This window comes from Mesocricetus auratus, unplaced genomic scaffold (genome assembly GCF_017639785.1).
Source record: "Mesocricetus auratus isolate SY011 unplaced genomic scaffold, BCM_Maur_2.0 Super-Scaffold_4256, whole genome shotgun sequence".
Lineage (NCBI taxonomy): Eukaryota > Metazoa > Chordata > Mammalia > Rodentia > Cricetidae > Mesocricetus > Mesocricetus auratus.
Window position 1 is genome coordinate 133,461,966 of NW_024429182.1, and position 17,358 is coordinate 133,479,323.

The window sequence follows — 17,358 nt, forward strand, 5'->3', positions numbered from 1 at the left end:
GACTTGCTTCTTGAGTTCTTTGTAAATTTTGGAGATCAGCCCTCTGTCAGATGTGGGGTTAGTGAATATCTTTTCCCAATCTGTGGGGTACCTTTTTGTCATGTTGACTGTATTCCTTGCCTTACAGAAGCTTGTCAGCTTCAGGAGGTCCCGTTTATTAATTGTCAATCTTAGCGTCTGTGTTACTGCAGTTATGTTCAGGAAGCAGTCTCCTGTACCAATTTGTTCAAGGGTGTCTCTCACTTTCTCTTCTAACAGGTTCAGTGTGGCTGGATTTATGTTGAGGTCTTTGATGCATTTGGGCTTAAGTTTTGTGCTTGGCAATAGATATGGATCTATCCGCATTCTTCTACATGCCAGCATCTAGTTATGCCAGCACCATTTGTTGTAATGCTTTCTTTTTTCCATTGTATATTTTTAGCTTCTTTTTCGAAAATCAGATGTTCATATATGTATGAGTTATTATCAGGGTGTTCAATTTGATTCCATTGGTCTACCTGTCTATTTTTGTGCCAATACCAAGCTGTTTTCAGGACTACAGCTCTATAATAGACCTTGAAGTCAGGGATGGCGATGCTTCCAGATGTTGCTTGGTTGAATAATGTTATTTTGGCTATCCTGGGTCTTTTCTTTTATCATTCCAAGTTGATTATTGTTTTTAACAGGTCTGTGAAGAATTGTGCTGGAATTTTAATGGGGATTGCGTTAAATCTCTATATTGCTTTTGGTAAGATTGCCATTTTTACTGTGTTGATCCTACCTATCCAAGAGCATGGGAGATCTTTCCACCTTCTGGTGTCTTCTTTGGTTTCTTTCTTTAAAGACTTAATGTTCTTGCTATATATGTCTTTCACTTGTTTAGTTAGCGTTACCCAAAGGTATTTTATGTTGTTTGTGGCTATTGTAAAGGGTGATGTCTCTGATTTCTTTACCAGCCCTTTTATTGCCTGTATATAGTAGGGCTACTGATTTTCTTGAGTTGGTCTTGTATCTTGCCACTTTGCTGAAAGTATTTATCAGCTGCAGGAGTTCCGTGGTGGAGTTTTTTTTGGGTTACTTATGTAAAATGTCATATCATCTGCAGATAGTCAAAGTTTGACCTCTTCCTTTCCAATTTGTATCCCCTTGATCTCCTTTTGTTGTTGTATTGCTCTAGCTAGAACTTCAAGTACAATATTGAAAAGGTATGGAGAGAGTGGACAGCCTTGTCTTGTTCCTGGTCTTAGAGGAATTGTGTTGAGTTTCTGTCCATTTAGTTTGATGTTGGCTGTTGGTTTGCTTTTATTTTGTTTTATTATGCTTTTATTATGTTTGCTTTTATTATGTTAAGTTCCTGTTATGCCAGATCTCTCCAAGACCTTTATCATGAAGGGGTGTTAGATTTTGTCAAAGGTTTTTTCAGCATCCAGTGAGATGATCATGTGATTTTTGTTTCTCAGCATGTTTACATGGTGGATTATATTGATGAATTTTCATATGTTGAACCAACCTGCATACCTGGGATGAAGCCTACTTGATCATGGTGGATGAGTTTTCTGATGAGTTCTTGGATCCGATATGCCAGTGTTTTATTGAGTAATTTTTGCCGCAATGTTCATGAGGGATATTGGTCTGAAGTTCTCTTTCTTAGTTGTGTCTTTGTGTGGCTTTTGTATCAAGGTTATTGAAGCCTCATAGAAAGAGTGCCAAAGACTCTTCTGCTTCTACTGCATGGAATACTTTGAGAATAATTGGTATAAGCTGTTGTTTGAATTTCTGGTAGAATTCTGCACTGAAGCCATGTGGCCCTGGGCTTTATTTAGTTGGGAGACTTTTGATGACTGCTTCTATTTCCTTAGAGGTTATAGGTCTATTTAAAATTGCTTATCTGTTCTTCATTTAATTTTGGCAAGTGATATCTATCCAGAAAATTATCCATTTCCTTTAGATTTTCAAAGTGTGTGGAGTACAGGTTTTCAAAGTATGCCCTGATGATTCTCTGGATTTCCTCAGTGTCCGTTGTAATGTCCCCCTTTTTATTTCTGATTTTGTTAATTTAAATTTTCACACTCTGCTGTTTGGTAAGTTTGGACAAAGGTTTGTCTATCTTGTTGATTTTCTCAAAGAACCGACTCTTCGTTGCATTGATTCTTTGTATTGTTTTCCTAGTCTCTGCTGTGTTGATTTGAGCCCTCAATTTGATTATTTCCTGGCATCTACTTCTCCTGGGGGAGTTTGCTTCTTTGTGTTCTAGAGCTTTCAGCTGTGGTGTTAGTTCTCTAGTGTAACTATCCTCCAGTTTCTTCATGTGGGCACATAGTGCTATGAACTTCCCCCGTAGCATTGCTTTCAAAGTGTCCCATAAGTTTGGGTATGTTGGGTCGTCATTCTCATATTCTCATTGAATTCTAGGAAGTCTTTAATTTCTTTTTTATTTCTTCATTGACCCAGGAATAGTGCAATTGTGCCTTATTCAACTTCCATGATTTTGTAGGGTTTCTGCAATTTGTGTTGTTAAATTCTAATTTTAACCCATGGTGGCCTGATAAGGTGCATGGAGTTATTCCAATTTTTTGTAGCAGTTGAGATTTGATATGTTGCCAAGTATGTGGTCGATTTTTTTCAGAAGGTTCCATATGGCTCTGAGAAGAAGATATATTCTTTTTTATTTGGATTGAATGTTCTATAGATATCTGGTAATCCAAATTGGGTCATAAGTTCTATTAGCTGCTTTGCTTCTTTGTTAAGTTTCTGTCTGGTAGTCCTGTCTAGTGGTGAGAGTGAGGTGTTGAAGTCTCCCACTATTAGTGTGTGGGGCTTTATATGCGATTTGAGTTTTAGTTTTTTTTATGAATGTGGGTGCCTTTGTATTTGGGGCATATATGTTCAAAATTGAAACTTCATCCTGGTGGTTCTCTCCTGTGATGAGTATGAAGTGCCCTCCTTCATCTCTTTTGATTGATTTTTATTTTGAAATCTAATTTGTTAGATATTAGGATTGCTACCCCCGCTTGTTTCTTGGGTCCATTTGATTGGAAAATCTTTTCCCAACCCTTAACTCTGAAGCAATTTCTGTCTTTGAGGGTGATGTGTGTTTCTTGTATGCAGCAGAAGGATGGGTTCTGTCTTCGAATCCATTCTGTCAGCCTGTGTCTCTTTGTGGGCAAATTAAGACAATTAATATTGAGGGATATTAATGACCATTGACTTCTCATTGTTGTTTGTTTTGGAGTAGTTGATGGTCGTGGAATTATATGTGGATTTCCACCTCTTTTCTTTTGGCTGTTGTTAAAGTGGGATTATCTATTTCCTATGTTTTTCTGGTTGTAGTTAACTCCCGGGGTTGGGGTTTTCCTTCCACAACTTTATGTATGGCTGGGTTAGTGGATACGTATTGTTTAAATCTGGTTTTGTCATGGAATATCTTGTTTTCTCCATCTATAGTGGTTGAAGGCTTTGCTGGGTATTGCAGTCTGGGCTGGCATCCGTGGTCTCTTAGTGTTAATAGAATATCTATCCAGGACCTTCTGGTTTTCAGTGTTTCCTTGGAGAAGTCAGGTGTAATTCTGATAGGTTTGCCTTTGTATGTTACTTGGCCTTTTTCCTTTGTTGATCTTAATATTCTTTCTTTATTCTGTATGGTTGGTTTTTACTATTATGTGGCGAGGAGATTTCCTTTTGTGATCCACTCTATTTGATGTTCTGTAGGTTTCTTGTACTTTCATTGGCATGTCTTTCTTTAAGTTGGGAAAGTTTTCTTCTATGATTTTGTTCAATGTTTCTGCCCATTTGAGGTGGATTTCTTCACTTTCTTCTATTCTTATTATTCTTAGGTTTGGTCTTTTCACAGTGCCCCATATTTCCTGGATATTTTGTGTTAGGGATTTGTTGGACTTAAGATTTTCTTTGGTCGATGAATCCATTTCCCCTAATGTATCTTCAACACCTGAAATTCTGTCTTCCATCTCTTGTATTCTGTTGATTATGCTTGTATCTGTAGTTCCTGACCATTTGCCCAGCTTTTCTATTTCCAGCATTCCTCCAGACTGTGTTTTTTTTATTGTGTCTATTTCAGCTTTCAACCCTTGTACTTTTTGAATTGTTTCTTGTAATTTTTGCTTTGTCTTTTCCTCTCTTTCTTGCATTTGCTGAAGTTCTTGGTTTGTCTTGTCTTCCATTTCTTGCATTTCTTGGATTGTTTTTTCCTCCATTTCTTGCAATGCTTTTATTTTTTGGTTTGTTTATTCTTCCATGTCTTGAAGGGATTTTCTTGTATCTTCTTTGAGGGCCTCTATCATTTTCATGAAGTTGATTTTAATGTCTTTCTTATCTGCTTCTTTCTCAATGGACTGTTCAGGTCTTGCGGGTGTAGATTCTCTAGTTTCTGGTGGTGTCATATTGGTTTTTCTGTTGGTCGTTTTTTTTTTTTTTTTTTTTGTATTGTCTCCTTCCCATCATTTCTTCCTGTGGGTGCAGAAGGAGTCTCTTCCTCCCCTGGTGGGTATATGACCCCTTTCCTGTGGGTGCGAGCAGGTCCAATACCCTGTTGGATTTACTCTTGCGTGGATGGAGGGCCTTAGCAAACTCTGGGTGGGCTGGACCCTAGTCTTGCCTGTCTCATGGGTGGAGACTGGGACTTGGAAGCTGGCAGTCTCTGGGTGGGCCGAATCCTGTCTGGCTGGGATCTGGCTCTGCTGTGTGCAGTCCTCAGGTCTCCAGTGTTTCTGCTCAAGCCACTGGAAGTTAGGGTTGCATCACCTCCCCTGTCCAGTGGGTGGAGACTGGGACTTGGAAACTCTAGTCTCTGGGCGGCCTGAATCCCATCGGTGTGGGATCCGGATCCACTGTGCACAGTCCTCAGGTCTCAGGTGGTTCTGCTTACGCCATAGGAAGTTAGGCTTGCCTCACCTCCCCTGTCCCGTTGGTGGAGACTGGGACTTGGAAACTGGCAGTCTCTGGGCCGGCTGAATCCCATCGACCTGCTCTGCTGTGTGCAGTCCTCAGGTCTCTGGAGGTTCTGCTCAGGCCACTGGAAAGCAGGCTGGATATAGACCCAACTTATCCTGTGGGTGAAGAATGGACTTGGAAGCTGGCAGTCTCTGGGTGGCCTGAATCCCGTCGGCTGGGATCCGGATCCGGTGTGCACAGTCCTCAGGTCTCTGGTGGTTCTCTTTATTGAGTTTTGTAATGAAGACTGAGAGGCATGCTTGGGCCTCTTGCTTGGGGGGCCTTTTCTAAACTTGTTTATTTCCCTGACTTTGTTTGTTAGCCTCAGCTGACTGTCTGCCCTCCTTTTCATATACAGGTTACCACTTTCCAAGGGTTGTTTATTTATTTCTTCATTTCTTTCAATCAATGTGTTCACGAATATGAACATAGTTTGCTGATTTGTTTTAATTTTCATTTTCTTATATTTTATGCCTGTTAATAATTTTATTTTTTGGTTGTAAGCCTATCCTTTCATGGCTGAGCAATCTCTCCAGCCCAATAATTTTATTTTTAATGCTATATTGACCATGCATTCTTTTTGTGATTCCTTTTCTTATTTGTGACTTGGTTCATGTTTGCTTGGTTTATTAAAGCCATGAATATATGTTATTTGTAGAAATATCAGACATCAAATAGAAAATGGGAGAAGTTATTGCTTTTCAATCTTGCTTCTAGGGGAAGGGGCTGGGCAGTGGACGGGGAGGTGGAGTCAGACGATCTGATTGGCATTGCGCGTCACCGTGCGTCATTGTGCATTATTGCCCATCACTGTGTGTCAGGCTGGCTTTAGATGCAGCACTGTGCATTGCAGAAAGCCACAAATAAAGCGTTTGCATGGTTTTGCTGAGAAGAAATCATAAAAGTTTGATGTGATAGGTATGTTTAATGCGACTTAAACATTACATGATGTCAGGCTGGAGAAATGGTTTAGCGGTTAAGAGCACTAACTGGCTCTTTCCAGCCAGCGCCGAGCGATGGGCATCTCTCGGGACAACTGGCACAAGTGCCGCAAGACCGGGTCTAAGAGAAAGCCCTACCACAAGAGGCGGAAGTATGAGCTGGGACGGCTGCTGCCAGCACTAAGATTGGCCCTCGTCGTATACACAGAGTCCAAGTTCGAAGGAGTAATAAGAAGTACTGTGCCCTAAGATTGGATGTGGGAAACTTTTGGGGGGGTTTAAGTGCTGTACTTGAAAAACAAGGATCATTGATATTGTCTACAATACATCCAATAACGAGCTGCTTCAAGAGTGAAGAGCTGCTTTATGCTCATCGACAGCACACCCAACTGGCAGTGGTACAAGTCCCACTGTGCACTGCCCCTGGGGCATAAGAAGGTGGCCAAGCTGACTCCTGAGGAGGAAGAAATACTAAACAAAAAATGATCAAAGAAAATTCAAAAGAAATGTGATGAAAGGAAAAAGAACGCCAAAACCAGCAGTCTTCTGGAGGAGCAGTTCCAGCAGGTAAGCTACTTGCCTATATTGCCTCGAGACCAGGCCAGTGTGGCAAGGCAAATGGCTATGTGCAAGAAGGCAAGGAGCTGGAGTTCTACCTGAGGAAGACCAAAGCCCGGAAAGGCAAATAAATCACTATTCATAGCTCATGTAATAAAGGTGTTCTATAAAAAAAAGCACTGACTGTTCTTCCAGAGGACCTGGGTTCAATTCCAAGTACCCACATGGCAGCTAACAGATGTCTGTAATTCCAGTTCCAGGGAAACCAACACTCGTGGCAAAAAACACCAATAAACTTAAAATAAAAATAAATAAACTTGAAAAAGCATTACATGATGTATACATACATGATGTAGAAAAACATCATGGGCACTCCCTACATTATATGTGTTTTTGTGTTTTTTTAATGTATCAATTAAAAATAAATTTAAGACTTGTCTCATAGTGTCCCCTGTGATCTTAGCTACTCAAGAAACAGGTGACAGGATTGTAAGATCAAGACCAGCTTAGGTTAAGGAGTGAGGGCTTAGCCTGCAGCTCAGGGAGACGAGCTCAAAAGAAAATTTTAACAAGAGGGCTAATGACAATACTCGGGGTTAGAACATCTGTTAGCATGAGGGAACCCCAGCAATGCTTAGTGAGTAAGTATAAAGTTTGAAGGGTACTGAACAAATTGATAGAGGAGTTTTGTTCTTAACGTCTATTTACCTGCTTCATTCTTTTCCCATTTACTTCTTTGGCTGTTGGGACTCCTTCTTCTGAGATGTCAGGTCTTTGATGGATTACATGAGAGGGAGTTTTTGGAAAGGGCACAGGCTGTCCATATCTCTGTAACTAAGGCCTCTGTATGGGTGCGAGGGCTGTCTGACACACTTGCAGATCTTTGCTCTCCCCTTGCTATACGTGTTTGTTGTGAACCATGTCAAGATACCCAGTGGCGGCTGAGGAAGGAGGGTGTTTTAGCCATGGGAGATATATAAACCCTTGCTCCCTCCTTGGAATGTCTGATCTGAATTTCTCTTTCTACCTCTCTCCCTCCAGTCTTCTTTCCTCACTGCCCTGCTTTGCTAACTCCAAGGCTGTCCTTCCTTCTGTTAGGTTCTGCTTGAACGGTCTACTGACAAGGCTTCTTTCCTTGTGGGAGAATGGAAATGCCTTCTCTTAATTAGGGAAGCATGTGCATGTGGTTGGGAATGCACCCTTGGGGATGCAGGCCCTAAGGTAGGAGCACTTTCTTAGCTGTGTGTCTTGCTCACTTTCAGTATCACAAATGTTGGGAAATGACAGTCCACTTTCATTGCCTTATTCAAGGGCCTGAGCTCAGGAGACACCAGCCTCTCATATTTGCAATTATCTGTCCTGAAGCAGTCAGCCTGACTGACTAGGTTTCTAGTTTGCTTTCATGTGTGTGTCTGTGTGTCTGTGTGTATGTCTGTGTCTGTCTTCTGGTGGATGACGTCAACAAGGAATAGAACACTGACCAGTAGGGAATGGTTAAAAACAATCTGTTATTTTCTGCTTTGATTTAAAAAAAATCCCTTAAGTCTTTTCTTCTGCATCACTCCTAAAAGCAGTGCTCTCAAGCAATGCATGATTGGCACTGGTTGTTAAAAATAGAATCAAAGAATTCAAAATCACTCAAGAAACTGTTGTTGCAATATTTTCTCAAGGGCTGCAGTCTGCCTCCGTGGAGACTGGCTTTCAGTTTCTGTGTCTTCAGGTTCTGGTTAAAGATTGCAGGGTCATGAGTATCTTTTACTTCTCAGGATGTAACCACGCTGTCAGAAATTTGTACCTAGATGCACTATTTCCACTGGGGAAGATCCTTAGTGAAGTTGTCTCTGGTGGTGGGTCCTCATGTATAAGGAGCCAGAAGCCAAGGCTCAGACATTCACTGTGCTCACTGCAACAACAACAACAACAACAACAAAAAGACACCTGTGAACTCATCTATCACCGAGTAATTGTCAGCCAGTCCTGAGAAGGAAATGGTGACCAGTAGACTCTTAGTTTCTTGACCTTGTCTTTAGCAAGAGTAAAGCAACTACCCCAAACACAGGCCATTGCATATAGAGGAAATGCTACCAATTTGGCCACTTCTCTAAGTGTTTGCACTCCATTGTGCTAGCCTTTGCCCCTCTGGTCACTGAACTGTGGTGAACTGCCTTGTGGCTTTGTGTTCTGGATACTTTGGGGGACTTAGTCGTGACAAAGTTTGGCAGCCACTGGAGTCTAGAGAGGCAGTGAGTGGAAGAGTCCAGGTCTGCCTGTGATATCCAGACTTCTCATATCATTTCTAAGCTAGACCTTGAACAGTCTAAACTGACAGTGAGGAAGGAGCTGTACCTAGCAAGAGCTAGTTCCCTGAGGTAAGAACCAGCGGGTGTTGCAAATGCCAAGCTTGTTGCAGTAGACTTCGGTCTTTGATGCTTGAAGATTCCTTTATCTCCTAAAGATTGTGAGGGTCCACAGGTTGTATGTGTATGTGTTAGAGCTTTCAGTATTTACCAGAATGAAAATTTTCAAATACATATGCAAGTGTTTTCTGTTCATTTATAATGATAACCCTATAAGGTTAAATATTATTTCCAGAAAAAAAACCCTACTTTTCCAAAACATATGAGAGAGGAGGGTTATTGTATTACAGTTTTTTTTTGGTTTTTCGAGACAGGGTTTCTCTGTGGCTTTGGAGGCTGTCCTGGAACTCGCTTGGTAGTCCAGGCTGGTCTCGAACTCACAGAGATCTGCCTGCCTCTGCCTCCCGAGTGCTGGGATTAAAGGCGTGCGCCACCAACGCCCGGCTGTATTACAGTTTTGCAAATCTTTCTTTAGCAATTTGTTTAGTAGGTGACTTGTGTGTCTGCATTCAGCCTCAGGGCAGTCTCCTACTGTAGCATGTAGCCTCAGTAGAACTCTGTCCATTGCTCGCCTGCAAAGGAAGGGGAAAGAGAGAAGTAACTTGTCACAATTAGTAAGAAGTTTTAACCTCACTGAGCCTCTAAAGCAGTAGTTCTCAACCTTCCTAATGCTGCAAACCTTCAATACATTTCTTCATGTTGTGACTCCCAACCATGAAATTATTTTTGTTGCTACTATGTAATAACAATTTTGCTATAGTTATGAATGAATTTTAATGTAAATATTTTTGTAGCTAGAAGTTTGCCAAAGGGGTCACAACCCACAGGTTGAGAACTATTGCTCTAAAGGCATCCCAGATTGCTCTCTGAGATCTTCTGTCTGGAACAGATAATGTGTCAGGTAAAAGCATTATTTTTTGTTATCATTATCAACGTGTTCACTGTGACAACTTAGGATCAGGAAGATGTTTTAGTTGAGATAAAGTTGGATCTCAGTTTACATTTCTTTAGCTGTAGGGCAAGCTACTCTCAAACTCTTGATCCTTTTGTGTCAGTTTACACAGTGATGGGATTATCAGTGTGTGTAACTCATCTTCTGCCTTTGACTGTATGATCTGAGGCCACAGGTTTGCTTACAGTTTCACAGTTGACACTTGTATGCATACCCTTCCGTTGATCATAAAGTAGTATGTGCTCATATAAAAACATTCAAAACAAACAGGCATAGAAAATGAAACTTGGGGGCTCACCTATGCATCATGAATTACTTAAAATAATAACTAGCTTTGTTGGATTGTCACAGGTAAAGCATGTCTGAAAATAGATAAAATAAGTCATGTCTGTTACAAACTATAAAGAGTGCTAGCCAAATGTGAATTTATATATTTTCTGAACGCTGATTCAGACAGGGTTGATACATGGCTTTTCCCAGAGTAGCATCTCCTTTAACTTCCAAAAGAGTGATGGCTGTAGGAATGTGAGACTGCACAGTAGGCATCATCAAAATAGTAACACTCTACATTAAGTGCACCATAATTTAAGATTGCATTTTTAAAAAATATGTCACACAAATCAAATGGTGCTCTTCATTCATGTGTTCAGGTTAAAGTAGAATGCTTGGGGGGGGGATCAGCTGACGGTTGGGAGCTCATGCTGGGCTGTGATCCTGCATCTTATATTTCAAAGGAGGGCTCCATCAGGTGACAGCTATGTGGTGACAACTGCTAGCACTGAGCGACAACTCAGACTAGGTGGCACTGCTTCTCACTATCTTCAGGAGACCTTTGTGGTAGATATTACTGTTATTTCCCGGGAGAAAAACTCAGGATTGTGAGTATTGGTGAGAGCTGGGATAGACTTTGCCCAGCCTCTCATGGCAGTAAAAACCAGATGGTAGCTTGAAGAAACCCATGCTTGAATCTGAAGCCATCACTGCCTCCAAACTGAGAAACAATACTTGTTTGTCAGCCTCCTGGCTTACAATGTTTTCTTTTTTCTTCCTTTTGGGGGGGGGAGAGGTTCAAGACAAGCTTTCTCTATGTAACTGTCTTGGCTGTCCTGGAACTCACTTTTGTAGACTAGGCTGGCCTCAAACTCACAGAGATCTGTCTGCCTCTGCCTCCAAGTGTTGGGATTAAAGGCGTGTGCCACCACCAACCAGATAGGCTTATGATGTTTTTAAAGCCTATATTTCAGTGTTCAGCAATGTTGCTGCTTCTTAATTTTTAATTTTATGTTACGATGTTTTGCCTTATTTTTGAGGCAGAATCTTGTGTAACTCAGGCTGGCTCAAACGTGCTGCACAGCTGAGTATCATCATGGGCTGCTGAAGCTGCCTCCAGCTCCCAAGTTTTGGAATTACAATTATGTGCCACTACAGCCCCCTGGTTTATAGTCTTGTTATAATATTCCTAGATGGAGTATGTGTTGGCTGTGGGGTACCTGCAGCATGCTACTTTCAGAGTACTATACTCACCCTTAACCAGGGAAACAGGATCCTTCCTCTCTGAAAGAATCGAAGCATGTGGTCAAGGTGGTGTCCAGGTGTGAAGGAAGTGAATTGGCTACTGCATCTATTGATGCATGGGGGTTTAAATGAGTTCATATACTGCATGGCAGGTTGGTGGGTTGTTGTCTTTGGGGATACTTACTGGGAAGAGAAGGCATGAGGGACTGGTTCTCATTCCTGTGTAGATCTTGGCACTGTGAGTGGCACCTATGTGGGCATTGTCCTGCCTAACCATCCTTCCTCCTGGAGACCAGAGGGACATGGAGCACCATCTGCAGTCTCAAAACACTGAAGCTTGGTTGCCTCTTCCCTCCAGCAAACATGGAATGTGCAACCTCAAGGCAAGGAAGTAAATTCAGGACTGGTGGCATACCTGGGGCCTGCTGTGCACAAGTCTGTGCCAGGAAGCGCAGGCTGCGAGGGCTAGCCTTGATGGCAACTGGGGAACAGAGGCTTGGGCAGAGGAACAGAGGCAGCTTTTCAGGGAGAAGAAATAGGTTTGCTTGTAAGCAATTCATGGTCTTGCAGAAGAAGTATTTCTACAAGGTCACTTATGCCACCTTCCCACAAGATCTCGGTGAGGTTGGGGTTAGATTAGCTCAGAACCCACTTTATAGGAGTCTGCTGACATTGCACATTGTGTGCTGTCAGGTGAGGAGAGCTTGGACACAGGATCATCTGTATGGTGCCTTGGCAGGCAGGGCTGCCAGCAAAAGTCAAAGAATAAAAGGTCATGGCTAGGATGTACATGGGAGAGATGAGGCGACCTACATACTGTATTGTCAAGAGATTCTAACATGTAAAAGCAAAGGCCATGGGTCTTAACCATTTGCACACATGTATCATTCTTATATGTGAGACCCTAATCCCACCTCATCTTACGTTCCAGGAGTTCAAGAGCAAAGATAGTTGACCACTGTGCACTTATCTCAGTGTGATAACTATAATAGGAATATTCCCAGTATTTGCTGAAAGAGTGCAAACTTGGTTGGATCACAAGTTGTAGAAAAACCTTGTGTGATGCTCTATGGACTTGTGGGTTGAACATCTGTGTAGTGAGCTGAACATCTTTTTAATCAGAGACACCCCCACACACACACACGGAAGCAAACTGGCAGATTGCATATGTATGGGTGTGCACATATAAGCTGGGCCTGAAGGCTGCATACTGTGGTTGGAAGGAAAGGGAGACCTTGCCGCTTGACCAGTGGTGACAGAAGAACAGGAGATCCAAACGGAGAGTGGCAGGCAGCATCCTACCTGGTCCCTGACTTCTTGCAGCCAGGCGTGGACCTCTCTGTTTGGCATCGCTGTGCTTCCAGGTGGTGGCTGGCTGCTGCTTGTTGATTACAGTTTGAAGTTCTGTGCTTTGGTCCCATGCTGCTCCACAGCAAGGAAATCCAGTGTCACTCTAATGAGGTTTCTGTCCATACTTTGGAAAGAAGAAAGGCTTTTAATTAGATTGGTAGTAATTGAGCTCCCAAACCATATAAGCCTCTCTCGGGAGAGGCAGGCACAGATGCAATTAAAAGAGAAGGCACCTGAATAGAACTCTTGCTAACTCTAAGTCCCTCAGTGACAACAACTACATAATAACTTGAGGCAACAGATATACATCCTGAAAGAGCTTAGTGCTTCCCAATGATGTGGGAGGTTGATAGGAATGGGATCAGTACTGCGGTTAAAGTGTATACAACTCTGTCGGGAACATTTGCTCAGCATAGAACGTGGGGCACGTTAACCTACAAGTGTCTACCTCTAAACATTGGTACACATTTTAGTTTAAAAGGTTTATTTCTTGCTTTGATCAAATTGCAGTTTCTTTTGGATTCATCCTGGCTTGGAATACTCCGTTGCTTTGTCCCATGCCCCTCCACAGACAGCCCAGTCTTCTTTCTCATAGTTGATCATCACACTTTCACAGGTACCCACAGGGACATCTATATATCAAAGTTTTGATAATTCCTTATATGTGGACTACATTTTAATTTCCACAAGGGGAAGTGTTCAGTTCATGTGTGTAGCCACAGACAGTACCCTGGGATATGTATGCTCTGTTCTTTTCACCAGGGTCAGTTTTTAGTGAGTCTTTATCAGGGAGCCAAGCCAGGCAGTTCCTGATACAAGAATTATCTTAGCAGGTCTCCATGAGTACTCTGCCTGGAGGGTGCTGGTTGCTAACTTTCATAGTCCTTTATGTTAGGATTGGAGAGTCCAAACTGATTGACACCATTCTCAATGTAACTTGTCTCCTTAAACATTTGTAATTGGAATTTTTTCCTTATGTGTTAAGGGTGTTTTGTTTGCATGTGTGTATACGCATCACTTGTGTGCCAGGTGGCCAGGGCAGAAGAGGGCATTGGATCTCATGGAACTAGAGTTACCAATGTGACTTCTGGGACTAGAACCCGCGTCCTTTAGGAAAACTGCCAGTAAGCTTAACCACTGAATGATCTTCATGGCTCCCCCTCTCACTTGTGTTTTGCTGACACAACTGGGTGTGACCAGCTGTGTGAAAAAGTGCGGGTGGCAAGCCCATTAGAAGGACCTCATTTGATGAGACTCCTTTAGGTGGTGTGCTAGTCAGCTTTCTGGCACTAAGTGCCTTAAATAATGAACTTATAAAGAGAAGAATGGTTGGCTCACAGTTTTTGAGGCCCCAGTCAATAAGAAGTTTGTCCCATTGGTTTTGGCTTGTAGTGCAGCAGCGCATCATAGTGGATGCCTGTGGCAGAGGAAAACTGCTCACTCATGGCCAGGAAGGGAAAGGGTTGAGGAGGAAGGACTGGTATCTTAATGCACCTGGGAAGTGCATGTTCACCTCACCAGAGAACCTCCCATTTGACCCATCCTTGTTTTTTTTGGGGGGGGAGGGAGTTAGGGGAGTTTCAAGACAGGGTTTCTCCATGTAGCCCTGGCTGTCCTGGAACTCACTCTGTAGACCAGACTGGCCTTGAACTCACAAGAGATCCATCCATCTCTCTGACTCCTCAGTGCTGGCGTTAAAGGGGTGTCCCACCACTGCCCAGCTTCATCTGACCCATCTTGTAAAGGCTCTACTATCTCCCACTAATGCCAAGGTGGAGATGGTGGCTTTAGCATTTCAGGGGACCCCAACTCTAGGAGGTGCTCAGTGTCTGAAACAAACCATGGTAGTTGTACTATCCCAAACACCTGGGTGGTATGTGGACTTGATTCTCATCTGGACCCTATTTTGGAAATGGAGATTTGGATTTTGAAATCAGAAAGATGGAAGTAGGTTAAGCCTATTTGTAAGGTTGCCCTACCTTGCTTGTATTTTTATTAGAGGTGTATTTATATTAGAGAATCTGACCTGTTGCCTGCTGGATAGACAAAGAGGAAAGGACCCAGCCCCATGCAGAGAGATGAAGCAGACTGATGGCCCATTCAGACTCTTTAATAAGGGAGGAGAGCTCCCTGAGACCATGCCTCTTCCTGGGGAAGTGTGAAGATAAACGGCCAAGGACTTCAGCTGGCATCATTTCTGATGGTGGGATGGCCTGACTTTAATTTTCTTCTTTATATTTTGCTGTCCTTTGTAAGTGCTCTGTAATAAATATGTATTACTTCGGAATAAATAGGAAAGCTTGACTCTGGGGAGGTGCTGCTGGCATAGATTTGGAAGTGCCTGGTGCATTCTAATTTCCACACTCAACACTGATCCCCGAAGTCAGATTTGTGCATGAATCCTTGCATCATGGCTCCTGTGGTGCACATAAGCTGTATTTATGTCACCCTTTTCTCTCTGTTTTTTTTTAAGGATGAGAAGAACCAAGTTTTAACCACCAACATTTGGCTGCAAATGGTAAGTTCAGGCAGAGGCAGCCTTGCCATGGGCCTGCCTGTTCTTGCCTTGTGTGCATGTGCTTGAATTGCTTGGGAAGAAGTTCCCAAGAGAGCTAAGGCTGGTGTACCCCCCCCCCAACTAAGAGTGCCATGTCTGATGGGATGGAACCAAGGATGTAAGACTGACAATAGCAGGACTCTGTGCTCGCCTGTGTTTCACTGCTGGATGATTTCAGGCCACTGGAAAACATCCCACACCAGAGAAACAATCAGATGCAGGGTGGCATCTAGAGATCGATGGCCTGTGTTGTAGCTGCTCCCTAGCTCCTAAGTGCCTTTCCCAGTGGTTGTCTGAATTCTCCAGAGCTGCATGTTGGAAGAATGGAGAATCCTTAGCCAGGGTGTTTACACTCCATGCTCTGGAGGCCCAAGAGAGGCTTGAAAGGACACAGAGAATGGAATATGATGATTGGTAAGCCCTCATTCGGGAACCACTCAAAGCACAAAACATTCTAATTGCCATAGTGACACTCAGGATGCTTCCGATTTGAAGTCTGTGGGGTTTTCAGACTGGGGACACTCATCTAGCAAAATCTGTGAGAATTACTCCAAAATCCCCAACCCTCCCCCACACAGCCCTAAAATGCTTCGGCTGCTAGCTTTTGCAAAAAGGATATTCAACTTGGATTTTATCCTTGAAATTTTAATTTGACATACATATTTCTAATCTAAATTATTTAACTGTAAATATATAATTTCCATCAAATTGTAACTATCAGAATATGTGTTTAAAGTTGCCAGCCTCTAGTTTTGGTGGAATCTTCATGCCATTGTAATTCTGTGCACATAAAACCTTTATAAACATAGCTCCCTTGTCTTTGGTATATTATACCTGGTTTCTTTTCCTCTTTGCATCTTCATTTCTCATTTTTCTTCTCCCTCTTTCTTTTCTTATCCTTCCCCTCTTGTTTTGGCTTCTTTCTTTTCACTTCTGTTTTCTTTCTTTTTAAGACAGGGCCCAGCTGTGTGGTTTAGGCTGGCTTTGAACCTCCAGTCCTTCTGCTTCACCATCCCAGGTTCTGTGAATACAGGCAGGCATCACCATGCATATTTGTACATTTGCACTTCTAGTGTGTTGTTTAATTAGGATTTCATCCTATTGGAAAATGTTATATTTGAAACCCTTCATTAATAACTCTACTTGGATTTCTGTCAAATGTACGTATTTATGTAACATCATTCCTTTAGGCCACAGTACATCAAAAAATTATTCTGAGCTGATTTAAGGGTGCTACTGCTGGTATATAATTCACTGACGTGATGTGGATTGCAGAGTACTAATTGGAAACTCTTGTCTGTCAAACAAGTCTCTTTGTTTTAAATTGACTTAGACATCCACAGATGACCTTTTATTTCTAGAAATGAGTGACTAATGCAGTTGCAGCCCTTGGTTCTGCCACTGCCTGATTACAGAGTTGGTGATCAATGGTCTTTTGCAGCCATGTTATTCAGTTTCTTGAACCTCCCAGGTTATCAAGAATAATGTTGTTTCCTTTAAATGTGTGTCAGCTGACTGAATGACTAGTTTCTCCTTAATTTTCTTGTTGTTGAGAAGTTAAAGTTAAAGGAATTAAACCCATCTGAGTTTGGAAAATACTTGATTGATAATTAACATGCACCAATGCTTTGGATTGGTCACGTGCTCTATTCTTGAGTCAGTGGTATAAAAGTAAGGACTGGGTAAGTTGGGGAGCCTGTCTTTCTTATAGTGTACTGGCAATAGTGGAGGCAGAGGTGGCCCTTGGCAGATGAGGGTTATAAGGAATTGGTGCTGGAGAGACAGTCCCCTGCAGGAGTCAAACAACTACAGCCCACCTGCACCTGCTCATGGGTGCCCCCTCCTGGCCTCCTTTGCTTATGCCCAAATGTGTGAAGTCTGGGGATGGCCAGCTGCATCCTCCAGGGCACTCATCCCTCCCTTCCTATTCTTGTTTCTTTCACAGTCATCTTAATCTGTTTAAATGGCAGCACATCTTCTCAGACCACAGATCCCAGTATCACCCTGTATCACCCTGAACCTTTCATGTTGAACCATTCAAAAATTCTGGTAGCTCAGCTTTTTTTTTTAAATTAAATTAGAAACAAGGTTGCTTAACATGTCAATCCCAGGTCCCTCTCCCTTTCCCTCCCTCTTCCCACGCCCTCCCACTAACCCCCATCCCCCCCAGTACCCCCTCCTTTCCTGAGGGAGGGTGAGGCC

General features: G+C 42.5%; 1 protein-coding gene and 1 pseudogene across 4 annotated transcripts in view; both read left to right on the forward strand.

Moving 5' to 3' along the window:
• Window positions 1–17,358, forward strand: part of Chrna7 (cholinergic receptor nicotinic alpha 7 subunit) — a 133,064-nt gene that overhangs the window by 48,168 nt on the left and 67,538 nt on the right. For all 4 annotated transcript variants that reach the window (XM_040730966.1, XM_005084402.4, XM_040730964.1 and 1 more), the window contains one exon: window positions 15,073–15,117. In XM_040730966.1, the coding sequence (XP_040586900.1) occupies window positions 15,073–15,117 (45 nt within the window). Of the gene's footprint in view, window positions 1–15,072; window positions 15,118–17,358 lie in introns of those variants that run through there.
• Window positions 5,943–6,556, forward strand: LOC101844161 (annotated as a pseudogene).